The following is a 24,640-nucleotide window of genomic DNA, read 5'->3' on the forward strand; positions in this document are numbered from 1 at the left end:
AACAACCCTTACCCATCTTACCGGGGCTTTATAATACAGCAGTAGTATTGTCACTCGCGCACCGCTGCCACCACTTGGCAGCCCGCCGCCGCCGCCGCCGCCGCCGCGATGCGCTCCATATTCTACACCCTCCTGTCGCTGGCAACGCTTACTACTGCCCTTGCAATTGAGACGACCGCTCCAAAGGCAAAGGCCAAGGCCGCCGACGACGACTGGGAGGAGAAGCAGCCCGACACCATATTCAACGGCCAGACTGTGCCGCCCATGATAGAGCTGACACAACATAACCTCGACACGGAGATCGCCAAGGGAAACTGGTGGGTTGATTGGAGTCGTCTGCACCCTCGCATCTGACAAATACACAGGCTCGTCGAATTCTTCTCACCAAGCTGCCCCCACTGCATGCACTTCAAGCCGACCTACCAGACCGCGTACGAGTTCTACTACACCTCGAAGCCCATCACCTCCAAAGACGAAAGCGAGGGCGACTCGCTCAATTCCTTTACGCGATACTACGACTTCAAGTTTGCGAAAGTCGACTGTCAGGCATTTGGCGATGCTTGCGTCGCCCACAATGTAGCGAGCTATCCGTCGCTGTTCTTCTTCACAGATGGCAAGCTGGTGCAGCAGGAGGTTGGCGCCAAGGATATGGGCCATTTGAGCAAGTGGATAGAAGGGCTCCTCGAATCCATCCGTCCAGGGACCCGCAAGGAGGGCGGCCCCAAGCTACCCAAGCCTGGCGCGAAGTCGGTCGAGGCTGGCCCAGATACTGAGGACGTGGTCAAAGAGAAGGCAAAGGTGGATACCGAAGACAACAAGGCCGCCGTGTCCGCTGCGAAGAGCACTCCGACCAAAGCTGCCAAGCCTGCGAAGGCGACGCCAACCACCAAGGCAAACCTGGACGGCGAGGTGCAAATCCTTACCGCCGAGAACTTCCCCAAGCTCGTCACCGACTCCATGGAGCCATGGTTTGTCAAATTCTACGCACCATGGTGCCATCACTGTCAGGCCCTTGCTCCCAACTGGAAGAACCTGGCGCGTCAGATGCGTGGAAACTTGAACATAGGCGAAGTCAACTGTGACGAGCAGAAGAGGCTATGTAAAGAGGCAGGTGTCCGCGGATATCCAACCATGCTGCTCTTCCAGGGTAATGCGCGCGTAGAGTACGATGGTCTGCGGGGGATCGGCGACTTGATGAGCTATGCTGAGAAGGTTGCTGCTGTTCGTGCTGGCGTGCAAGAGGTAGATGCTGAGGACTTCAAGAAGATGGAGGAGACTGAGGAGGTCATTTTCACATTTTTCTACGATCACGCGACCACCAGCGAGGACTTCCAGGCTCTGGAGAGACTTCCCCTAAGCATTGTTGGAAAGGGGAAGCTGGTGAAGACGAATGACGCAGAGCTTGCCAAGCGCTTCAAGATATCGACGTTCCCACGTTTAATAGTTTCGCGCGACGGGAAGCCCTCGTACTACCCACCAATCACACCCAAGGAGATGCGTGACACCAAGAAGATTACCACCTGGATGAAGACGGTCTGGCTCCCGCTTGTTCCCGAACTCACCTCCTCGAATGCCAAGGAGATCATGGATGGCAAGATGGTGGTGCTTGCGGTATTGACAAGGGAACGCGCCGACGAATTCACTCGATCCAAGCGTGAGCTGAAGAACGCCGCGCTCGAGTGGCTAGACAAGCGCGAAGCTGCGTTCCAGGCCGAGCGTCAAGAACTTCGTGATGCCAAAAAAATGCGCATCGAAGAGGCGACCGACAAGAATGACGAGCGAGCTCTCAGAGACGCGAAGCAGATCCGAATCGACACAGAACAGCTCCTGAAGACTCAAGTTGGCTTCGCATGGGTCGATGGTGTCATGTGGGGACGCTGGATCAAGAGCACATATGGCATTGATGTCAAGGATGGCGAACGAATCATCATCAACGAAGAAGATGTAAGTAAACGCCAACTTCAGTTTCTTCTATCGCAGGACTAACATCTATAACAGCGCCACCGCTACTGGGACCTGACCAGCTCAGGCGAACAAATCAAGCCATCACGCGCCTCAATTCTCGAAACTCTGGGCAAGGTAGCCGTCCCTTCGCCAAAACTTGCGCCCAAATACACTAGGAGTGCATTTACCCGGTTCTTCGTCTCGACGAGTGCATTCGTGACTACCCACCCATTCCTTAGCCTGGGCATGGTAGTTGGTTTCTTCACCGCAATCGTGCTCATGGGCAAGAGCAGGAGCCGGCGGTCATTCAACAGGGGATTCATCAACCTCGGCGAGAAGGAGGGCCTCTTGGGCGGTAATGGAAACGGCGCAAAGCACGACTGAAGTGGCACATATGGCGTTTTTGGCATTGGCATGATTGTACTATACCTTGTTAGGGATCAGTGATACCGCGGCGGCGCATGATAAGAGCTGGAAATGTAGTGTAAGAAAGGACGTGTTAGGATATGAAATGATAGTTACTATTGCATGTCCATGGCGCCGGTCAAAACACGTGCTTTCGCGTGGCGCCCCCCACGCGTGCCCCACTACACTTGCCTGCCCCTCCAAACAAAGCTCAGCTGCGACATACTCGCGCATGCTCCCTCGACTACACATTTCCTCACTCGCAGGTCCCAGACGTCGTCTCCTGCTCTCCAGCACATCTCCGCACCACCACTCCAAAATGTCCAACCTCACCCTCGCAAACCTCGAATACATCTCGCGCGAAGACCTCGCTGCGCGCATCAAATCCACACAGACACCAAACCCCTCCAACCCCTCCAATCCCTCCACCGCCCTGCCCCCAAACATCGCAGTCGTCGATGTCCGCGACTCCGACCACATAGGCGGGCACATCCGCGGCTCCACATGGCTCCCCAGCGCCGAACTCGACTACAAAACCCCAGAACTGATTCGCACGATGAAGGATAAGGAGGTGGTGGTCTTTCACTGCGCATTGAGTCAGCAGAGGGGGCCGAGTGCCGCGTTGAGGTATTTGAGGGAGAGAGAGAGGTTGATTGATATGGGGGATGTTGGGAAGAAGGATGAGGGGGAAGGGGTGGGCAGTGGGAAGGAACAAAAGGTGCTGGTGTTGAAAGGTGGGTTTACGGAGTGGCAGGAGAAGTATGGGGCGGATGAGGGGTTGACAGAGGGATGGAGGAAGGACATTTGGGAGTGGGGGACGTAGAGGGATGCAAGAGCAAAGAACGGAGAGTGAAAACATGACGAATTCTCAAGATCAACCAGGGATTCATATGCTTGAAAGATTATGTAAATTCCCAACTACGACCAGTCTCTCTAGCACCCCTTCGCCCCCTCTAGGTCTTTAGCCAATCCAGCAAAGTTATTCTTCTCATGCTCCATAATCGCCTCAACCTTCTTCGCACTCGCGCTCCCCTTGTCAAACCGATACCCCAACCACTCCTTCACCAACCGCCTCGCAAGCTCGATCCCCACCACCCTCTCGCCCATACACAGCACCTGCGCATCATTGCTGAGCACGGCCCTTTCGACACTGAAGCTGTCATGCGCCGTCACAGCCCTGATGCCCGGTACTTTGTTCGCACTAATAGCCACACCCAGACCCGTGCCGCAGATCAGAATTGCGCGGTCAGCTTTCCCCTCCGCGACGAGCTTGGCGGCGGACACGGCGACGTGCGGGTATGCAGTCTTGTCGGTGGAGGCGGGGACGCCAACGTCTGTGACGTCCGACACCAGTGCAGATTCTTTCAGGTCCTTGATGATGGCATTCTTGTAGCTTACGCCGGCGTCGTCGCAGCCGATTGCTATGCGGAGGGGTGCGGCCATTTTAGAGGTCGGATGTGTCGTAGCGGCGCTCGAGGTAGCGGCGTGTGGAGTTGGATTTGACGTTGAGGTTGGAGGCGCCCGTTGAGGAATTGGACGACGATGAGTTGGACGTGTAATGTACGTTCCCCTCTACGCTGTCAACCTTCTTGCCCGTGTCTTTCACAATATCGTCGACGGCGCGGTTCACAGTCCTTTCGAAGGGCTTGGTGATGGTGGAGAAGTCTGTGTGGCGCTGCGTTACGAGGCTGGATTGGTCATCGGTAGCGGGATGTTCGGCGGCGGAATCGAGGTTTAGGGAGAAGAATTGGCGTTTGGGAGACATTTTGGCGGGATGGGGAGGTGGTTAAATGATGTAAGGTTCTAGGCCTAGGGCGCGGTTGAATGAGGGGCTAAAGAGTGTGGAGGGCGGGGATGGCTGGAAAGGGTAAGCCGGTGGGGTTAGAGGACTCGAGACGAGACATGTCGTGACGAGGATGGAGAAAGTGGTCGTTGTGATGGGCGTTTGTGAGTTTCGATGTCTTGATTTATTTATACTTCGCGCTTTTTGCTGGGTACAGTCTTTCTACACACTATTTCTTCTCATCACCAAACAAGTCCTTCTCCACCATCGATCTACAAATCGGATGGTAAAAGTCCTTGTTCTTCTCAAACGTCTCCACCGCAAGTTTCCTATCCGCCTTCTCCAAGAGCCTATACATCGGCCTAACAAACTTCATGCGCCCAATACGTCCTAGCAACTCTGCTGAAGGCTGATACGTCTCGGGTGCCTTGGCCATGAGTCCAGCAGACAGATACCTTGACAAGACCTCGATGTTCTGCGTCTTGTCATAGCCGTATGTGTGGCCGAGGAGATGGATTTGCTCGGCGCTGAATTTTTCTGCAAAGGATTGGACTTTCTCGAGAAAGACGACGGATTGGTTTGATACCCAATCAGCGACGTCGGAGTGGTGGGGCTTGAAGTCGCTGGAGGAGTTGTTGGTGATGAGGTACTGCCATTTGTCCGCAAGCTTGTAACAGCTCTTCACCATGGTCTGGTCAAAGTCGGGCTTTGGTGGGTATCCAGGAGCGTAGAAGAGCTTGTCCCAGTCAAACTCTGCGAGCTTCTTGTTGGCCTCGGTGTCCTTGGCAAAGAAGTCAATGAGGCACGCCTTGAAGTCATACGAGTCAATGGACTTGAACTTGAAAGTCTCGAAGTAGTGCGGGATGAAGTTGTCCCACTTGTCCTTGCCGAGAAGGAGCTCAAACTGGTAGAGCGCATGGAAGCCCTTCTCGTAAGGGATGCTAGAGAACGCATCATCTGGGTCTTTGCCCTTGAGATCAATGACGAGTTTGGTGAAGTCGTGATCCGCCCCATAGCGCTCGATGCTCTCTTCGAGCGCCTTCCAGCCGATAATGGCGGAAAAGTGACGGTGTGATTCGCCATGCAAAACACCCTGGATGCGTCGCTCAAGATAGGTAGTCCAGCCCTCGTTCAGCCAGAAGTGCTCCCAACTAGCTGCACTAACCAAGTTACCTGACCACGAGTGAGACAGTTCGTGTGCAATGACATCGATGTTTTGCTTGTCTCCAGAGATGATGGAGGGTGTCGCGTACGTCCAGACAGGGTTCTCCATACCACCGTAGGGAAACGACGGAGGTAGGATGAGCACGTTGTACTGTGTCCACTGGTAGGTAGGCTTGACGATCGACTCAATAGCCTTCATGAAAGGCTCGATCTCGCCCTCAAGCTCTTGCTGACACTCCAGAAGCTCTTCAGGCCCAGACCATACAGTGCTGCGTGGCCCAATCGACGCACAGGCCAGGTCACCCGAAGCAACCGCCATGAGGTAAGACGTAATCGCAACCGGCTGTTCAAAGGTGTACTTGAGAGTTCCCGACGCACCATCCTTCTTTGCCGGCTGATACTTGCTCGCCCCAGTAGGCAAACCAGAAGCCAAAACCGGAAGTGGGGAGCGCAGCGCAAAGCTGAAAGTCGACTTAACATCTGGCGTGTCCTGGCACGGAAACACAGACCGCGCATGATTAGCCTGACACTGACTGAACATATAAGGATGTTTCTTGTTCGACGTCTGCGCCGGCTCCATCCACTGCAGCGCTGTGCACTTCTCTGTCGTTGCAACAGTAAGTTCAATCTCCACCGTCTTGCCCTTGGGCACAGCCGCGGGAAGCTTGATCGTCAATGGACTGCCATACGGCTCGATGCGCTCTCCAATGCTGAACTCAGCGCTCTGGCGATCGACTTTGATGGCGGAGACATCGAGAAAGCTATCGCCACATCAGCCCTGCCTGCAATGATTCATATTGGTAGAAAGAAAGCAGATACACACCTCGAATCCAACACAACATCCACCTCCGCATCTGTCAAACTCTCCATCCTCAACACCACACTCCCCACCAACCTCTTCCTCTCAAACTCAATCTCAAAATCCAAACTCGTGTGCCGCGTCACATAATTGTGGTAATTGCTCAGCGTGTTGGGATCTCTTGGCGTGCGGGTCTCCATTTTGACGGGCTTGGTCTCCATGGCGGCAGGCGCGCGGTGCATGCTTGCTGTTGACAGTGGGAATTTAGTACCTCCGCCCATGTGGTTTGTGTGTTTGTGGGAGGGTAGGAGGCGAGAGGCAGGTGGTGATTGTGTAGAGATTGTGAGCCACCTGCCAATTCGAGGTTGATGAGGTCGGAGCGGGTTTGGGGCGTGTGCCGATGGGAAGCGGGCGCACCTACGAAGCGGCGAAATTGGTAGGTTTGCTCGTGTGAGGGATTGCATGTCATGAGCAAAATGCAGTGATGAACTCCGCGTCGGCTGTGCGACAAGGAACGGCTGCAAGATTGGCAGGAGTCGTGGTGATGCGCACGGTGGAAGGCTTAATGCGCTTAAGCTTCCAAGTACATCGGTCGCATCAGAGCAAACTGCAACTTTTGGCCAAAAGTCATATTGCAGATATATACAAGTGGTTCTGCAGGCAAACTAGGCCACAACGCTATGAACTTGACTAAACTTTCTATAAACTTTCCAGTGCTATGCTGTTTCGCATGCATACCCAAACGCCATGCTCCGCTCGGTCCATATTCTATCAATCCTTCTTGCTACTATCGCCTTTCCGCCTTCGATCTGTCAAGACAAGATTGAAATCCGGTCTGGAAGACTGGTACTGTTGTCCGATTGAGTTCGATCTCTGTTCTGTCAGAGCAAGGAGATCGTCGTTCCGTGCTCTGCCTCGGTCCCTCTCGTCATCGCCAATCTCAAATGCATCATCCTGAAGCTCAATGAGATCTCCCAAGTCGCCACCAACAGCTCCAAGAACAGGTACGGCGGACCTCTTGCCTTGACCAGGCGTGCCTGGTTCGGTGAGCATCTTCTGAGCTTGTGACCCAACTTTCCTCATCCAGCCCTCTATCGCGCCTCCTATCTCTTGTAAATCTACACCGTTGACAGGTGTCGGCGCCCCTGAGCCGCCATACTGATGCGACACGCCAGATTCTTGGTCTAGTAGACTTGCTGCCCATGGCGTGAAATACTCTTGTCCGGGTGGCGGTGCCATGCTCGGGAGGTACTGAGCAAACTTCTTATTCAGACCATCTTGTGCTGGCCCTGGACTTCGCACATTCCTCCCTAGTGTGCCCACACCACCCGGCCCATGCAACCCCCAGCCATTCCCTGATGTATTTCTTTGGCGACTGTGTGTAGATACGGAAGAGAGGGTGCTCGATGCACGCGCTCGTGTTGGCCGGGATGGTGAGCTGGTCACGGGGTTTGTAGATGTGGACGAGCGGGGCAGATCGACGGATGCTCGGGGCGTAGATGCGTCTGAGTAAGCGATGGACTTCCGCCGTGCTGGAGGAAAGAAGCCGAGTGCTCTTCGGGGCATGCGGCCAATTTGGGTAGGTCTCTTCTCGTTGGGCAGTAGCACCCACGAGTCGTGCTTCCAAGGTGGTTCGTCTGGGTTGGACGAAGCAACAGAGTTGCTTTCCATGTCTTTCTTTCTTGGTGTGCTCCAGCCGCTTGGGAGACCATTTGTGTCCGGCTGCGGTGATTTGCGGCTAGAATCCTCACCATACTCACCAAGGAGAAGATCCTCTTCAGGCAAAGCATCAGGCCCCTGTGCTGGGCGGCCCTTGACACCACAAGCGTCGACTGGCAGCACTACGATCTTCTTCGTCTGCACGCTATCGTTCGGCCACATGCGGTTCGATTTGCGTAGCACAGCTTGATCGCAGTTGTACTTGATACTGAGTCCAGCCATTGTATCCTGCGGTCGTACTTTGTGGATGTACACCAGGGCGTCTCGGTCCTCGTTTTCCCCGGGAGGTGCGGATGCGCTCAATCGCTCGTCTGAGTTTCTTCGCTTTATACGACCAACAGAGTCTGGCACAAGCCCCTCAGTGGCGTTGAGGAGGTCCTTGCGCTTCATCGCTCTGACCATGTTCTCTCTTTCCTCGTGGGTACCAGCGCCAACTTGGGAGGGTGCGCCTGCCGGACCCCATTGTTTGGGTGGCGGTGCACTGACAGAGGTGCGACGTCCATGAGTAGGTTTCCGCCTGCGTGTGCTGCCCGACTCTCCCTGGGTGCCCTCATTTCCAATGACGTTCGCTGCTATGCCTTGTAGAGTGGACCATGAGTTGCCGAATAGCCCAGACAGTGGATTTGGGTTTCGAGACCCTTTCGGGTTCTGTACGGTCGTAGATGTCGTAAACGAAGAGGACGGCTCTGAAGTCACGTTGAGGCGCGACTTGGTGCTGGCCCCAGGGTTGGACCTCCGCGCAGGCGATCCGTCCCTCGAGGTGATTCGTGACCCGCTTCTGCTTGCAGCATCGTCGCTATGCTCTGTTGAGTATATGTCGTCTTCCACCGAGATCAGTCTCCGCGTCCGAGGGCGCAATGTCGAGTTGCTCTTGGACGACGACAACGAGGCGCTATTGGTGGGGTTCATGGCATGCGCGCACCAGGCGGAGCAAGTGGAGCTGGAACTGCATACGCCAAAAGAGTGCAGCTGACGGGTACACGCATGGCACAGTATCACAATGGCATGGTAGTTGGGGCCAAGGTAAGGGGAAAGGAGAGTTGTTTGGTGGAGGCGTGGTCGGTGTTCGAAGCTGGGGAAGCTACGTAACGCGACTGCTTCAGTCGAATAAAGGCCGTGCACCCCCAAGCTTGTACATGCCATACTTCCGATCAGAAACGTAACGCCCCGGCTCATGAGAGCCTCAATGTAGCATTTCTTACGTTTGCACTCTATGCAAACGTTGTTTTGTTCGCCGTGTGAGGCCCATTCTCCGCATAGTTGTGACCAGCGATAAGGACAGATAACGGCTAGACCCGCCGCATGGCGGCACCGCCCTCGGGATAACGACATGAACAGTTGGCCCCACGGAAATCATTCAGAAGTTGACATCGATTCTCCTTCATCGCTATTTGGAGCATCGCTACGTGTTTTACAGCCATGCTAGCAAAGAACCGCCGTGAGAACGCCCTACGGGTATACAGAAATGCACAGACAATCATAAATCATAGCATACTTTGCAAACGCCGAAATCAGAAGACCCATCACCGAAACGGGCTTGAGCTTGTCGTCACATCCCCAGTCTCAAAGTCAAGCTCAAACGCATCGACTTCCTCAAACTTCTTCTTGATAGCAAGCAGCTTTTCCGAATGCTCGGCCACAGAGGCCTCTGTCGGCTCCTCATCGCCGTCGTTTCTGGCGTCATTCTCCTTGTCCGATGATATCCTACGGCTATATGTCTTGCTTTGCCTGGAAGCCGTGGCTTTCGTCCCACGAGCATTCTTCTTAGCAGCTTTTGGAGACGCGACCTTTGCGCTGCCTCTTTGACGAGCGCGTGGATTTGGCATTTGCAGCTCGTCCTGCTCCGAATCGATTGGTGTAGCTTCAGATGAGTCAATATCGAACTCGTCACGGTCGCGCAGATTGCGGTTCCTCCGTCGAGGCAGGAGAACCTTGAGCTGTGCAGTAGATATCTTTTGTTGCGCTTTTGACTTGGCGGTCCTCTTGGCCTTCTTCGGTGCCTCCGTCTCCTCGCCCTCGGACTCCGCATACGTGGGAGCTTTCTTAGACGGTCGACCTCTGCCACGTGTACGTGGTTGAACTGGAGATTGAGGGGGTGTTGCAACCTCGCGAACAGGACTGCTCGACATGGGCGATGCGTAGGTGTCGCTAAGAGGTTCTGGCTCATCTTGGGTTTGTGCGACAATTTCTTCACGTGTTGGCTGGATCTCTGGTAAACTTGGAGAAGGGGGTCTTGAAGACTCGACATACGCGCCAGACGGCGGATCGCATGGAGGGGAAGACCGTGGCACCTGGACAACGGGCGTCAGCTTCCGCTTGACACCTCGAGAACCAGAGCTGGATATTTGCGTGCCACTGTCATTTCGTGCGTCGTCCTCTGCCACGGGTTTCCTCACGTTCAGTGGCGTTGACTCTGCATGTGGGAGGAAGTCGTCAAAGTCAAAGTTGTCTGTGTCGTCGAGCCCACTTTGATCGTTGTCTTCCACATCGGTGGTCTGCTGTACCATACGCAGTAAGCTTGGTTGCCTGGCTCGTCTCTTAAAGTTCGTCAAAGCTAAGATGGAGGCCTCATGCGCTGGTGTCGCGCCCACTTTCATCGCGGATGGTGGGCGTGTTCCATGTAATGGTGATTCTGAGCCAAATGAGGAGAATGTCAAGTCTCCGAAGCCGCTTGTATCCCCTTCCTGGGCCGCCTCCTCTTGCGCGACTTCGACCGGCGAGCGCGTTGATGCTGACTTTGCTGTCGAAGACAATATCTGTCTACCTGACAATCTCGTGCCTCGTGTTCTCTTTGACGCCTTTGATGCCGGTGTGCGATCCTTGGGCGTTTCAGCTGGACTGCCTTCTGCAACTGGGAGCGCGCCAGTCATTTCCAGGTCCGCCTCCACAACAGGCTCATGAGTCTTTCCCAAAGGCTGTCCTCGTGTTGAGCGCGTCGTCTTGGACTTGACAACGAGACCGTCGCTATCATCGCTGAAGGTTTTTGCATTTTGTTTCGCTTTCGAGAGCTTCGTGGCGGCAGGTTTTGCGACTTCGGTGCGCGGGGCGTGCTTCGAGACACGCGTGGTCGCTGACGTGATCTTGGTCCTCTTTGGTCGCGGCATGGTTGCAAATAATTATCGATAGGCAATGATTCAATGTCGCGTCGGGCGCGATTGAGCGAGCGTGTTGTGGCGAGGATCCGCGGGGGAGTTGGCGCGGTGCTGGGAGATCAAGTGGTGACGCGCCGCCAAATGTTATCATTGCGCTATTGGAGACCGCACGCGAAACTAGCTTGGAGTCACGTGATAGCTACACTCTCCAGCTCGAAGCACATTAATCTCCACTTATCGCTTCCTTTGTTTATTGCGCGTTCAAAATGCGGAATTTCGATGCATCAATCGACGTGCGCTGGTACGCAAGATGAGCCATAGAGCGCTACCTGAAGAATGGCGTTGCATAAAGGGCTGCCTGGAGATAGATGTTCAAGGCATCAGCGTCGAGTGATACTTGACCCGACATTGCCTTTTCCTATCTTCGAGTAATCGTTCAGACTGCGAGTTTCTTCGAGCGCTGTTAGTCTAAATATGACAGAATCACTCGCCAAGTTCGAGTTTCCAACCTCGCTCCAGGAATATGCAGTGAATGCTGCAGAGTACTTGCATCAACACCCACAATTTGACGTGCTTTGCACTGGCATCGTCGTCTTCGACAAGGATGGAAAGATGCTGCTGGTGCAGCGCGCAGCTGATGAACGAGCCTTCCCTGACATGTGGGTAAGTACAGCTTGTTTTTTTTATTTGAAAGCTCAGTACCGCTGAGTTTACAAAGTCCCATGCTAATGGACATCAGGAAGTGCCAGGAGGCAAAGTGGACGATACAGACGAGACGCTGCTACACGCGGCTGTACGGGAACTAAAAGAAGAAACTGGGCTCGTTGCAACCCGCGTCTGTGGCAAGGCTGCAGAGTTCACGTTCGAGGATGGAAAACCAGGTCGACGGCCCGTCATCTGGCTGAAGCTCATCTTTCACATGGAAGTAGAGAAGCTGGACATTACTCTGGATCCAGTGGAGCACCAGCGGTATCTGTTCGCAACCAAAGAAGAGATTGAACATGAACTCGTTGGGGATGTGAAACTTGCTTACATCTCTGAGGAGAATAAGCGGATCAAACTTGATGCTTTTAGCCTGCTGAAGGAAGCGAACCCATCATGAGCCAGCGGATATGCAGGAATGTAGGGATCGGTACTAGAGATGCTTCGGTAATCGGATTGAGGGCAGGGGCAAGCAGAGGAAAAGTGTTGGGCTCCAAAGGGTTCGTAGTCCCGTCTGCGATTGTCACCTACACTTTGTATGTTTACCCTTATTGATATCAACTCTAGATGACGCACATGCCCAGTAATGCACATTTCACTGTCGTGTGATCAGCATGTGCAAAGCAAGACGATGTGCAGCACATTTGAAACTACAGTCCCATTATTCGCTCAAGCCGCGGCGGATAGTCCGGGGCCGACGAATCGAGCCCGTAAGCTGAGCACATGTTGAAGACGTCGGCAATGCGTGTGAGGGTATGAGTAGGTGCTATGCGAATACCTGTTGCTCAGCACAGGACATGTTTGCAAGGCTGGGCGTGCGAGCCAGGGTAGGCAGGCCGCGGGCTTTAGTTTCATGTTTGATGGCGATGATCGAGGGTGCTGCCGCAAACCCCGCTAGTCTGGGTGGTGCCTTCCGTGCCAAAGAGCTGGACTGGTATGCCAAATCCCCAAAGCACGACCACCGACCCGTGACGATTTGCGCTCTTGAGAAGCCGACGAACTCATGTCCGGGGAACATTCCTTCATGGCCAGCACAGCGCCCACGGCAGCGCAGCCACTGGCTGCGCAGCCTGCCAATGGAGGACCGGCCTCGTAGGTGTCGCGCGCTCCCAGTGCAAGACGGCAGCTCACAAGCAGACAGCCCTTCTGCATCGTCGCAATCGGTGCCGCCTGGACATCCCTCGTTCAGGAGACAGCGGGCCAGCAGAGCATGCGAAAGTGAGTCCCTTCTCCAAGTCTTGCGCGTCTCTCTACGTCCAGGGCGAGGGCGCGGCATTATATCGACGTTGTTGACGAGCCTCGGCACCTCGGTCGACTGCAAGACAAATGCTAACCACCACTCACAGCATGTCATGCGAGGAAAGTGAGTAATCATCCGAACGACGACGGCTTCCCTGAAACCAGCCCCTAACGCCGGCGCAGGTTCGCTGCGATGCTGCCTCGCTCGGCATCCCGTGCACCAACTGCACCGCCTTCTCCATTGAGTGTCGCATCCCCGCGCCGAAGCGCAAGAAGACGACGACAGCACGCGCCCGAGATGCTGACAGGTAAGGTGGCGTGGTGCGCCCCGTGGATGGCAGAGCTGACCGTCGCAGCGACCGTGGAGACAGCGACGCCCGCTCGCCAGCAAGTCCGTCTGCTGAGCCACGCGACAAGACGGCGGCCTACAATTCCGAGGATGGCACGCCGGCCACGACCGTGTCCAGCGCGTACGCTGCGCAACAGGCCCGCGACAATGGAACCTATGTGCAGTTCATGAAGCCAAAGTTTGCCCGGGCTCCCATCAAAGAAGCCGGCCGTGTCGCGTACCTGGGCGAGTCGTCCAACCTGTCGCTACTCGTGCACGACCGCTATGGGACGACCGATGTGGTGCACTACCCACTGCCTGAGAGCATACGGGGGACCAAGGCGCGGTCCAACGAGATGGACAACATGGAGATTGAGATTCTCCACCAGCGCGGCGCTTTTCTGCTTCCTCCGCGCGCGCTTTGCGATGAGCTGGTCGAAGCCTTCTTCAAGTGGGTAGCTCCCGTTGTGCCTGTCATCAATCGCGGCCGCTTCATGCGCCAGTACCGAGACCCCAAGAACCCACCTTCTTTACTGCTCCTCCAGGCAGTGCTGCTGGCTGGTTCACGAGTCTGCAACAATGCGCAGCTCATGGACTCAAGCGGGTCTACCACCCCCGCCGCAATGACCTTCTACAAGCGTGCAAAGGCCCTGTTCGATGCCAACTTCGAGGACGACCGCGTGACCATCGTACAAGCACTCATCTTGATGGGCTGGTACTGGGAAGGGCCAGAGGACGTCACCAAGAACGTCTTCTACTGGACCAGAGTTGCCATTGTCGTGGCACAAGGCTCTGGCATGCACAGAAGCGTAGAGGGGTCCCAGCTCAGCCGGTCAGACAAACGTCTCTGGAAGCGCATCTGGTGGACCCTATATAGCCGCGACCGATCAGTGGCCGTTGCGCTTGGCAGGCCAGTTGCCATTGACCCCGAGGACTCTGACGTTGAGATGGTCTCGGAAGATGACTTCATCGACGACGAGACTGACCATGCCGGTGAATTTCCTCCAGATCCAGTACATGTCCAGTTCTTCATCAACTACGTCAAGCTGAGCGAGATCATGGGTCTGGTGCTGTCACAGCAATACTCAGTAGCCTCGAAACACCGCCGCGCCAACGCCATAGACCTCACACATAGCGACATGGCGCTTGCAGACTGGCTGCAGCACTGCCCACCCGAAGTCCAATGGGACCGACAACACCACCACTTCTGGGCGGCTCTATTGCATTCGAATTACTATACCACGCTGTGCTTGCTTCATCGCGCACATATGCCGCCTGCAGGATCTCCAAAGGCTACTAACTTGGACGGTTTTGGTGAAGGAGAGCATGCTTACCCCTCTAGGAACATTGCCTATCAAGCCGCGGCCATGATAACGTCCATCATTGAGAATCTCCGGGCACATGATCAGATCCGGTTCACGCCGGCTTTCATTGTGTACAGCCTGTTCTCCGCTTTGATCATGCATGTCTACCAGATGAAGTCCTCCAACAAGTCTATAGTCTCAGCAACGGAGCAGCGGATCACAATCTGTCTGGATGCGCTCAAGGAGGTGTCCAAGGTATGGCTGGTCGCGAAGATGGTGCACACTCTGTTTGAGTCTATCCTCGGAAACAAACACCTAGAGGAGCGGTTACAGAGAGCCGCAGGCCGGAACCACCAGAAGAAGAGCAAGGTTCCTTCCGTGCCGCCGCCTCCACCGAAGCCTGCCGCTGAAGCGCCCAAGCGAAAGTTCGATGACATGGACCTTGGCTTCCCTGCTGTCAATGGGCCTCCAGCGCCCCAGGTCTCTTATGAGCGTTCGCGGCCGCAGACTCCTGCAGTCACGCCATCACGCGAGATGCAGCCTCAACAACCACCCATGCCACAAATGACAGCAGGCTCGCCGCAGATGAATCGACAGAACCACGACGCTTTCATGGGTCCCTCACGCTCGGGGACACGTCCAACAACACCTTTCAACCCGTCTTACTCGTACCCCGGCACACCACCTGATCTGTTCTTGATCACTCGCGACACGCCCAACATTAGCCAAGAGGTCTGGCAGAACTTTCAACCAGATCAGCTCTTCCCAGCCGATACCCAAGTCGCATTCCCTGTTCCCAACCACAGTCTTGTTGATCCTGCTCTGAGCCAGCCTCCGAATATCCCCATGCAGCAACAGAGCGATGGAAGCGTACCACCACCGCAACACCAGATGCCAGCTGGCCAGATGCAAACGCCAATGGGAGCAGGAGGCTTTGATCACAACAACCAGCAGGCGTGGGCGCAACAGATGGAGATGATGTCGCAGAATCAACAGCAGCAAGGTGCACAGGACGACACATGGAGTCAGAGCTCCGGCGGGCGGCATGCACCCATTGTGCCCATGAGTCTGAATGTCGATGATTGGTAAGTTACAGACTTGCACCGGAGCAGCTTGCATCGTTATCAAACTAACATTCTTGCAGGTTCAACTTCTTCGGTATCAACGGGGAAACAGACATGTCCCATATATTCCAGCAGGGACCTCAGTAGTACTCTTGTAATTTTCTGTAATCCTGTGTACGCTCAGGAGCACGTGTCGTATGAGTTTTGATCTTAGCGAATTGTTAGCAGGAAGGGTCAGCTTAGGCGTCCGGATAGCCGTGCTGGCGCCAGGGCGAATTCAGGTGTCACGTCTCAAATCAAAAGCAGCATGTTGTTTTGAAGCTTGCAGGTTCACATTGCTTGTATCAAGTACTATTGTTGCAACGATACTTTCCACACAGAGTATGTGTCTACCACAAGCAACGCACTTTTCGTGACGATGGCCTAGTCGTGTCTGATCATGTAGATGATGCAAGTTACCGGCCCTCCCCCGCAGATCGCCGTGGAAATTCGGAGCTAGTCCGCAACAAAACAAGTGGCTTGGCCATGTGAATTTGGAGGCTAAGGACTGGGCATCGCGCTGCACGCGACGTCGGAACAGCACCGACTATCTGTCGCTGCCCGTACAAGGCCAAGAGACGCGAAAACCAACACACCATTTGCGGCGTCGCAGCATGAATCGGCCAGGTGCGTCCTTTCCCCAATAATCCCACACAATTCAAGCACGAAGCTACTCCACCACGCCCTGTTCTCTGCTCTGTGTGGGAGCTCCTTCCGGTCACTCTGCTGCTTCGAGCGTGACGTCTGTCCGCGTAATTGACAAGCAGGGTTCCACGTACCTTCCATTGCTTTCATCTGCCCATACGTCAGCTCAAGCACGCATTCTTTGGCCGAACAGTACTGACCATCCTCTCGCACACAGGACCCGGCACACAAACACTCCGAAATATACCTTCCAACATGTTCCAGAACCAACAGAATGCGAATCGCGGCGCCCCGCTGGGCACAAATCGGCTACAGAACGGCAAGATGGGTGAGCAGCGCCGCAGCCACGTTGCGTACATCGGCGAGCGCTGACTGAAACTAGGCGGCGCATCTCAATGGGCATTCGGGGGAGCCATGGGAGGTGCCCCGGGGCTGTCAAATACGCAAGCACGAACGAACGGCGGCGCAATGTCAAGCTTCGCGCAAGCTATGAGCGGGTCGCAGCCTCACACCCCGCTCAACCTCGAGTAAGTCAGTGTGTGATTTGGCGAAGAGGGGCCATAGGAAGAGGCATCAGAGTGCGACGTCACTTCCTGAGCTCTGAATCCATCGATGAAGTCGAGCTAAATGGTTGCGATCACAGGGAATTCCCGTCGTTATCGGGCGCACCGCAGGCGCAACAGAATACTTCGGCGCAGCAGATGTGGGCGAACCCAACCGTCCGGACTGCGGCGCAGCAACAAACCATCGGGCGACCACAGGGCCAAGGACCGCAACAGGGACAAAATGGTCAAACATCGAGTCAACAAGCGCAAAGTCAAGGACAGGATGATTCAAGTCAGAGCCAATTCTCTGGTCCCGGCGACGACTATAGGTTCGGAGGCCAAGGAGGCGTCGGCCAGCTTTCTGGCAGTGCGCAGCCCCAGACGACCAACATTGACGACTTTCCACCTCTAGGCGGCGCAGCAGGAGAAATTGGACCCGATCGCAGAGCGGGTCTGATACAGAATGCTGCAGCTTTCGGTAACAGTGGCAACTCGGGCGCATTCCCCGGGCTCGGTCAGACTCGTAATGGCCTGTCCAGTCCGACTGACAGCCAGCAAGATCGGGTCCTGAATCCTACGGTTGGCGGAAGAGGACTGCCGGGTGGAGCGTCACGCGCGCCCTTCGAGAACCTGCGCTCAACACCAACGAACTTGCAAGATGGCAACCAACGAACGCCTCAACAACCCGGGAACATGGGTTTCCTTGGGCCTCAGATTGGCCGTACAGATCTTGGTGCATTAGGTCAACGGCCGCAACAAGGTCAATTCGATCAAAACTTCGGTGCCGAGAACTCAAGCTCCTCGCCAAACACGCAGATACCACTGTACAAGAAGCTTGCGGAAATGTCCGACACGGAGCGGTACGGGCTGCCTGGACTACTCTCCCTGATACCACTTGAGAGCCCCGATCACTCTTCACTTGCCATGGGCCAAGATTTGACGGTGCTGGGTCTGGATTTGGCTCGACCAGAGAATTCTCCACTCCATCCCACCTTCGGATCGCCTTTCGTAGAATCGAACGCCAAGCCCGTTATTCCTCCGGATTTCACTCTGCCTGCAGCATATACTGTGACGAATGTGCCGCCGCTTCACTCCAAGATGGGTAGCTTCTCTGCAGAAACTCTTCTAGCCATCTTCTACCAATTCCCCAAGGATATTCTGCAGGAGCTTGCGGCGCAAGAGCTGTATAACCGTGATTGGCGATGGCACACGAAGCTACAACAGTGGATGATGAAGGACCCAGATCTGCCACCACCAATTCGCACAACACCAACGCAGGAGAGGGGTTGGTATCTCTTCTTCGATGTGACGAACTGGCGGCGGGAGAGGGTAGGTTTCATGTCCAACTCCATGTAATGCAAACACCTACTGACCTGCGTACAGAGAGAGTTCGAGCTCAACTATGACCATCTAGATCAGCGGCATGGTAGCCCTGCCATGGGAGGATAATTGTAAGAAGGTACATCTCAACGGACCCTACGTCGATACGCACGATTTGCAGAGCCTGATCCAAGGCTGCACAGGGGCTGAGCGTTCCTTACCTCGGTAGTGCCCGGTGGCGCTAGTAATGTCTGTGAATGAAGATTCGCAGGCTCTGCTTTGCGTGAGCTGCGTGCTTTCCTCATCTTCACGTGTGGTCTCTCGTCATTCACCTTTCCCCGTGCCCAGCAAGTGATCCAGTGAAGGTGCGGGTAGTAAGTGGCAGCGTTGCGCCTTCCAGAACAGCTCAACGACCTCTTTCACTCACTCGCATGCCCTCAACAACTTTCACTCGCTTGCTTGCTTGCACTACGTATATCCCACCTTTCCCACGCCTAGCTTTCTCCCCTCCACCACTTACAATTTGCTAATCGCACTTCAATTCTCACTAACCACCAGCACCAACTCGGCAAAACACCACAACAGCAATGTCTTCCTCCCCCACTACCGCCGCAGGTCAAATCCGCCACTCCCTCACCCTCCTCGGCGCCGCCTGTCGCGAAATGACACCTGCCGGCGCAAAGCCCATTCCCCTCCATCCCTCGCGCTTCAACCTCCTCGCGCGCCCCGTCGCCGCCAGCAAAGCGTGCCACGTCTGCGCGCTTCCAGGCCACAGTTCGCCGAACATCAAGAGCACGGCCGCATGTCGGGTTGCGCTCGTATCGCTGGTAGGTTTTTGGGAAGAGGTGGCGACGCACATATCCGCGCTGTACGGCACGTCTGCGCGCTTCAAGGCTGCGATTGTAGCCAACAAGCCGACTTATGAGATGAGGCTGGATGATGGAGGCTTAAAGGGAGGGGATATTGAGAGCGTGTTGGTGGAGCGGTTGACGAGGGGATGGTTGCGGTTCGTCAGCCATGTGCAACGCATCAGGGCGAGGGTCAATGTTGTGCTGAGCGAGGGCGAGGTCGGGAGGTATGTGGAACTGGAGAGGAACTTGAATGGGTTCTTGATGGATGGGTCGACGTGTAAGTCACTTCAGTTGTCGAAGAGAGAATGAAGGCTAACTAACGTGTGCATAGTGTCGGATCTGTTTGAGAGGAGCGTTGCTGGGAAGGAGTGAGTGGTCAGCATCCTCCACCTTCCTGACGACAACACTTCAGCACATGGCAAGAATTACGGCAAGAGCCTAAATATCAAAGGAGTCAAGTGAGAAAAGTCATGTAAGCACGGCCAGTGTTAGATGATGTCAAAGACAAGTCCTAACGAATACCTTAGGCGAAGCTCTCACTACATATTTCCCACATTTTGCCCGGCAAGTCTCAGAGTGTAGCGTGTAGTGTAGCGATTAGTGCTCCGCATTTCATCTGCATCACCGGCCCGCCAGTCATCTCTTTCACACAGGGACTTTGCTAAGACACGTGCGTCAGTATGCACATCATCAAGACACATTGAAGCCCTCTACTGCGCCATGCAATTGCAAGCTCACGTATGATCGGTTGGAATCTTTTAACCCTGGAGTTGGCACATATTATACAGGTTGTGCTGAGGATGCCACGCGCTTATCTACTTCACCACAGTATCTTGGTATAGTGAACTCTCACCGATATACTGGCGGGGATCCGAATACAGCCACTACGAGCACTTCCCATCTTGTAATGATACTGCACTTCGTACGACGAGGCGTGGTATAATTTTCCATTCTGCATTGTCGAGGTGGTGGTGGCTGAGTCTCAGCCGTGGACATAAATCACGACAAGTCAGCTCGCAACCTTGCTCAACCAACTTTTGTACTCAATTCCACGATGGCACTAGAAACCGCCGCTGCTGTTATCGGTATTCTCGCAGTAGCGGGAAAGGTCGCCGAAATCCTAGGACCTGTCGTCTCAGCCTTCCGCGACGTCACAAAGCATACCGCAGCCGTACTCTCCGAAGTCAACAACTCGCGCACAATCCTTTCGGCTTTGCAAAAATATCTCAGTGGGCTAAGCAACAGTTCAATAGTGCGCGCAGAGTTGATACAGGTTGATCAATTGATTGCTGCGCTGGCCGATGGATCCTTACCACCTGGTACCACACGAGCAAGGATGGATCAACGACTGAGTGCAGATAGCGCCATATCCATGTTGGTCTTTGACAATGCTTCCAAAACATCCCTCGACTGCATCTCGAACTACTGTCGAGACGTACTGATGAGCGACAAGTGGAAACATGCTCGGACGCTTATAGTTGTCTTTCACAATGCAAATAAATCCACGAACGACGTCGCCCAGGGAGGTAAACGCCTCGCTCACAATATCGGAGCCCAATTTCCGGAACGCTATTCGGACGATGTTGAGTCTCTTCAATCAGCCATTGACAGCCTTGTAAGCAGATACTGGGCTTCCGTGCAAGCGGAAACCAACGAGTTTCGTCACCTGACACTAGGAGGCAACCCAGCCTACACGATACCTTTCCGCAGTCTCTCAGACTTCTCAAAGTATAGATCGATGTCGGAAGTTCTTGAAGATGAACCTCTGCTATTTGAAAATCGGAGCAGTACTTCTGACAGAATAGCGCCCGGTTTGCCACCAGTGGTTGAGGAGGGTGCACAAATTTCTCATCCTATTTTGCTTCCTGCATCGGCCTATGTACCGCAATACCACGGTATGAATCTTATCTGGGTCTCATTTGCTTCTTTACTTTTCGCGCCTCCAATTACTTCAAAACTAGCAGATGAAACTACAATCCTTACTGTCAATAGCGGGCTGCTAAGGAAGCTATGAAGTCAGCCGATGATCGACTAGGCGGTAAGAAGACCGGAATCAGGCGTTGCTGTGGGCGTTATGCAGCTTTCTTCCTGGACAAAAAGTCAGGTCAGATACTTCACGCCCTCTAAGTGATGGTCTAGCCTCTTTCATAAAATACCATTATTATGATTCCAAGGGGAGGACCCCCCTATTTTGTATTATGCAGCTTCATCCTCGATCTCCAGGTTCCCAACCTTGAACTTCTTCCCCTTCATATCCGCATAATCATTATGATTATGATAATTCTTCACTCTCTCCCGCACATACTCTAGCCCCCTTACTGGCGCCGCATCCTTTGCATCTTCCCTCACCAGTCCCAATCTCTTCAACAACGGACTCGGGGCAGGCTTGATATCGACATCATTCCCCGGTCTTACAAAGTAAAACAACCCCAATCTCTTGCCATGGGCTTGATCCTCTGGTGGTCGCTGCACTCGGTGAATGGTCGATTTCAAATATCCCGCCGACCAGAAATCCAACGTATCTCCGACGTTGCATATAATCCCATTATCGACGGGTGGGACATACTTCCACTCTCCAGCTGGTGTCTTGAGCTGTAAACCAGCGACATCCTGGCTCCAAAGAAGCGTCAAACTGCCAAAGTCTGTGTGTGCGCGAGACCACGTGTTAGCCACTTTCTCGTCATCCGCAGCGCTACGAGGATTATAGATCATATAGCGCAAATGGTCTTCGGAAGGATCCTGATACAGGTGCTGTTTTGAGAAGTAATCTTCTGGAAGTTCGAGAATAATCGAGAACAGCGTGAAGATCTTCGAAGCAAGGTCCAGCGAGCGGCGCGAAAAGTCCTCGATTTCGGGCTGGAATTGGCGGAGATAGGGATGGAAAGGTTCATGGGCGTTGGATGCAATGAATTTGGGCATGTTTACTGATTCGACATTGTCTAGGACGTCAGTGCTCATCACTTTCTTCTCGTTGGCGGCACGATAGCCGAAGTAGTTTCCGTTGGTGAAGTCGCAGCGATATTTTGGGTCGCCTTTTTCTTCGAGGGGGAGGTTGAAGTAGGCTTGGCCGATGTCGTACTGGCGGTCTACTTCTTCTTGGGTAAAGCCAGTGCCGACTATACTAAAGAACCCGGTGTTATGGACCTGATTGACATCAGCTGTCATTTCAAGGTACATTGTTCGAGACATACAGCATCTCGAAGGTCTTCTGCTAGTTTCTGCTTGCCACCTGGTTCATCAAAGGTCGAAAGATCAATGACTTTGATGTCTGCCCAATCGAGACTCTCTGTAGTCTTGGTAGGCCTCTTCCATTTTGGTATAGCTGGTGATTCAGGGTATGTTGCTGATGGCATTTCGGCGAGGTTGTGGTGGGATGCCAGTGTAGAATTTCGCCGCAGATAGCATTTCTTAAAATACATATACGCCGGTCTTATTTCCGGTGTCGTTAATGACATGTCGTGTTACTCTCAAAGGTGGAGGTGGTAAGCACGCAATCGCTCGCCAAGATTCGTGCTCGAGTAACCGAAGACCTCAACACCTTGTGGTGCATGCACATAGACGTTCCGGCAGAAGATAGCCGAAAGTTTTATCCAACTTAGGAGTCTGCATGTGACTCGCAGGATGTATAGCGACGTCGAAGTGGGTCGTTCACAACTTGCCAGGGACATCTGCATGCTAGAACTGTGTCTTCTGCAAGACAAGCGTGATGACGTGCTTGCAGATGTGTTGAGAGATGCTGGGTAGCTCTCCATGTAACAAAAACTTCTGAATCGTTCTCCGTGCAGGAATAAAGGCGTAACTCCTTGTACTCCTCAAGTGTTTCTCGGAGATTCACCACCTTTCGACGATGGCCACCGAAGAGCACCCAGATTTCGTTACGTCAAAAGAGGTTCAAGATATATCGAACACCAAAGTCAGTTCGAGCTTGGCCTCAGAAGCGAACCTTAAAAAAGCACACCGGAAAGTCGACCAGCGTCTGCTCTGCTGGTATGCATTCGTCTACCTCATCATGCGTATCCACGTCAGCAACATCTCAAACACAGCCATCATGAACCTCGAACAAGGAGCGGGGATCAAGAAGCAACTAGGCAACCTCTCTTCTGGTCAATGGGCATGGGCCCTGAGCATCTTCTACTACCCATACATGTTCCTGGAGCCTCTTGCCACTCTGATGTTGAAGCATTTCAGTCCAAATGTGTGGATGAGCCGGATCATGATGACTTGGGGTATCATATCGATGTGCCAGGGTGCGACACAGAACTATGCGGGTATCCTCGTTTGTCGATTCTTCCTCGGTGCTGCAGAAGCTGGATTTTATCCGGGCGTCCTCTATCACTTTTCTTTCTGGTATTCGACCGAGCGATTACCGCTTCGAATTGCGTTCTTCTATGCCTGCGGAATGTTCTCAGGGACTATCAGTGGACTTCTGGCGTATGCGATCAGTCACATGAATGGTGTCGCGGGCCTTGCAGGATGGCGTTGGGTATGTTTGTAGATCTGACGACGAGATGCGATACTGATGGGCTACAGCTCTTCATCTTGGAAGGCATTCCTGCCATATTCTGCTCAATTTACACCTTCTTCTACTTGCCGAACTATCCTCAGACCGTCAACTTCTTGTCAGAGGATGAGAGGGAAGCTATCATTGCCGATTTGCCAAAGCAGGCACCCACCATGGGCGCAAAGACATTCGATTTCGAGCAGATCAAGTCGCTGTTCAAGAGCCCTACCTTTGTTCCATTCCTGATGATCTGGATCACACACGGCATTGGTGGCTGGGGCATCTCGTTCGTGTTGCCGACCGTCATCTATGAGCTGGGCATCTCAAACACTGCGATATCGCAGGTCATGACCATGGTGAGTCCTTGGCCTCGATGAAGTGATGAAATATGACTGACAGAAACTAGCCTCCATTCACGATGGTGTTCGTGATCCTTTGCGGTCTAGCGTTCTTCATACATACCAAACGACTCAATCCATGGGTTGCTGGTCTTGGCGTTGAAGTTGTCCAAGTCATTTGCTACATCCTGCTCATCACTGTCAAGCAGCCAATTGCAAAGTACATCTTCGTCATGATCGCAACTGCTGCTTCTCAATCGTTCTTCGCCATCATATGGCCCGAGCGCATCCGCGCCGCAAGAGGCACAACGACTGCTGGCCTCGCTATCGGCATCACCAATGCTAGCTGCCAATTGATGGGAATTGTTGGACCGCAAATCTACCAGCCCAAGTTCGGTCCAACCTATCGGGTTAGCTACGTATGCTCCATCGCATTGCTCTCAACATGCTTGGGAGCCGTGCTGACAAGCTGGTTTTTCGTGACGAAAGATGACAAGCGAAGAGCGAAAGAAGATGCCCAGAGTCGACAAATCACGGCTTGAGATTTATCCGCACACTGTCTGGATGTATGGGCCAAGAGCTGGTCTATACAATCTAGCGTGTCAAGTTATAGTCGTGAAGCAAGACGATCGCGATCGTTAGCGTGAAAGATTCGCGTCAGCTCGGGAACGTGCTTAGTCCCCCTGTCGAGGCTTATTTTCTTCAGTTGTACCTCTCATCTAGAACAAAACATTGTCTTGCGCAATTCCATCATCGATCAAATCAGATTGGTTCAAATTCCCTTGCCAATCTGCCACACAATGCCTCGATTTTCGGTATTTCCTGCCCACTCTCGCCAAGCCCTGGCCACAGATCATA

General features: G+C 53.8%; 12 protein-coding genes across 12 annotated transcripts; 7 read left to right on the top strand and 5 right to left on the bottom strand.

Moving 5' to 3' along the window:
- Positions 1–108: 108 nt before the first annotated feature.
- SNOG_12757 (hypothetical protein) lies at positions 109–2,328 on the top strand (the record flags this gene model as incomplete). The annotated part of the gene is made up of 3 exons (XM_001802925.1): positions 109–317; positions 366–1,944; positions 1,999–2,328. The coding sequence occupies 3 exons, from the start codon at positions 109–111 to the stop codon at positions 2,326–2,328; spliced, it is 2,118 nt and encodes a 705-aa protein (XP_001802977.1).
- Positions 2,329–2,668: 340 nt separating this feature from the next.
- Positions 2,669–3,172, top strand: SNOG_12758 (hypothetical protein; the record flags this gene model as incomplete). The annotated part of the gene is made up of 1 exon (XM_001802926.1): positions 2,669–3,172. The coding sequence occupies one exon, from the start codon at positions 2,669–2,671 to the stop codon at positions 3,170–3,172; it is 504 nt and encodes a 167-aa protein (XP_001802978.1).
- A 110-nt stretch (positions 3,173–3,282) lies between these two features.
- On the bottom strand, positions 3,283–4,114 carry SNOG_12760 (hypothetical protein; the record flags this gene model as incomplete). Its single annotated transcript, XM_001802927.1, has 2 exons — positions 3,283–3,770; positions 3,943–4,114. The coding sequence occupies 2 exons, from the start codon at positions 4,112–4,114 to the stop codon at positions 3,283–3,285; spliced, it is 660 nt and encodes a 219-aa protein (XP_001802979.1).
- A 177-nt stretch (positions 4,115–4,291) lies between these two features.
- Positions 4,292–6,295, bottom strand: SNOG_12761 (hypothetical protein; the record flags this gene model as incomplete). The annotated part of the gene is made up of 2 exons (XM_001802928.1): positions 4,292–6,057; positions 6,120–6,295. 2 exons carry the CDS (start codon positions 6,293–6,295, stop codon positions 4,362–4,364), a joined length of 1,872 nt encoding a protein of 623 aa, XP_001802980.1. The 3' UTR covers positions 4,292–4,361.
- Positions 6,296–6,866: 571 nt separating this feature from the next.
- SNOG_12762 (hypothetical protein) lies at positions 6,867–8,723 on the bottom strand (the record flags this gene model as incomplete). The annotated part of the gene is given in 3 exon segments (XM_001802929.1): positions 6,867–7,378; positions 7,398–7,600; positions 7,708–8,723. The coding sequence occupies 3 exon segments, from the start codon at positions 8,721–8,723 to the stop codon at positions 6,867–6,869; spliced, it is 1,731 nt and encodes a 576-aa protein (XP_001802981.1).
- A 448-nt stretch (positions 8,724–9,171) lies between these two features.
- SNOG_12763 (hypothetical protein) lies at positions 9,172–11,005 on the bottom strand. The gene is made up of 2 exons (XM_001802930.1): positions 10,065–11,005; positions 9,172–9,872 (listed from the first exon to the last, which is right to left on the bottom strand). The coding sequence occupies exons 1-2, from the start codon at positions 10,916–10,918 to the stop codon at positions 9,338–9,340; spliced, it is 1,389 nt and encodes a 462-aa protein (XP_001802982.1). The 5' UTR covers positions 10,919–11,005; the 3' UTR covers positions 9,172–9,337.
- A 375-nt stretch (positions 11,006–11,380) lies between these two features.
- SNOG_12764 (hypothetical protein) lies at positions 11,381–12,008 on the top strand (the record flags this gene model as incomplete). The annotated part of the gene is made up of 2 exons (XM_001802931.1): positions 11,381–11,569; positions 11,625–12,008. The coding sequence occupies 2 exons, from the start codon at positions 11,381–11,383 to the stop codon at positions 12,006–12,008; spliced, it is 573 nt and encodes a 190-aa protein (XP_001802983.1).
- Positions 12,009–12,474: 466 nt separating this feature from the next.
- Positions 12,475–15,690, top strand: SNOG_12765 (hypothetical protein; the record flags this gene model as incomplete). Its single annotated transcript, XM_001802932.1, has 5 exons — positions 12,475–12,542; positions 12,646–12,826; positions 13,022–13,155; positions 13,189–15,564; positions 15,624–15,690. The coding sequence occupies 5 exons, from the start codon at positions 12,475–12,477 to the stop codon at positions 15,688–15,690; spliced, it is 2,826 nt and encodes a 941-aa protein (XP_001802984.1).
- Positions 15,691–16,257: 567 nt separating this feature from the next.
- On the top strand, positions 16,258–19,315 carry SNOG_12767 (hypothetical protein; the record flags this gene model as incomplete). Its single annotated transcript, XM_001802933.1, has 9 exons — positions 16,258–16,387; positions 16,445–16,555; positions 16,610–16,754; positions 16,871–18,101; positions 18,187–18,223; positions 18,364–18,403; positions 18,453–18,466; positions 18,708–19,220; positions 19,275–19,315. Exons 2-9 carry the CDS (start codon positions 16,483–16,485, stop codon positions 19,313–19,315), a joined length of 2,094 nt encoding a protein of 697 aa, XP_001802985.1. The 5' UTR covers positions 16,258–16,387; positions 16,445–16,482.
- Positions 19,316–19,997: 682 nt separating this feature from the next.
- On the top strand, positions 19,998–20,957 carry SNOG_12768 (hypothetical protein; the record flags this gene model as incomplete). The annotated part of the gene is made up of 1 exon (XM_001802934.1): positions 19,998–20,957. One exon carries the CDS (start codon positions 19,998–20,000, stop codon positions 20,955–20,957), a length of 960 nt encoding a protein of 319 aa, XP_001802986.1.
- A 182-nt stretch (positions 20,958–21,139) lies between these two features.
- SNOG_12769 (hypothetical protein) lies at positions 21,140–22,120 on the bottom strand (the record flags this gene model as incomplete). Its single annotated transcript, XM_001802935.1, has 1 exon — positions 21,140–22,120. The coding sequence occupies one exon, from the start codon at positions 22,118–22,120 to the stop codon at positions 21,140–21,142; it is 981 nt and encodes a 326-aa protein (XP_001802987.1).
- A 670-nt stretch (positions 22,121–22,790) lies between these two features.
- Positions 22,791–24,324, top strand: SNOG_12770 (hypothetical protein; the record flags this gene model as incomplete). The annotated part of the gene is made up of 3 exons (XM_001802936.1): positions 22,791–23,426; positions 23,474–23,800; positions 23,851–24,324. 3 exons carry the CDS (start codon positions 22,791–22,793, stop codon positions 24,322–24,324), a joined length of 1,437 nt encoding a protein of 478 aa, XP_001802988.1.
- Between the last annotated feature and the right edge of the window lie 316 nt (positions 24,325–24,640).

The sequence above is a fragment of the Parastagonospora nodorum genome (genome assembly GCF_000146915.1).
Source record: "Parastagonospora nodorum SN15 chromosome Unknown scaffold_23, whole genome shotgun sequence".
Taxonomy (NCBI): domain Eukaryota; kingdom Fungi; phylum Ascomycota; class Dothideomycetes; order Pleosporales; family Phaeosphaeriaceae; genus Parastagonospora; species Parastagonospora nodorum.

Coding starts and splice junctions, on each gene's coding strand:
- SNOG_12763 (XM_001802930.1), bottom strand. CDS start 10,918: ATGCCGCGACCAAAGAGGACCAAGATCACGTCAGCGACCACGCGTGTC. Junction 9,873..10,064: donor TGCGATCCGCCGTCTGGCGC/GTATGTCGAGTC, acceptor TACACGTGGCAG/AGGTCGACCGTCTAAGAAAG.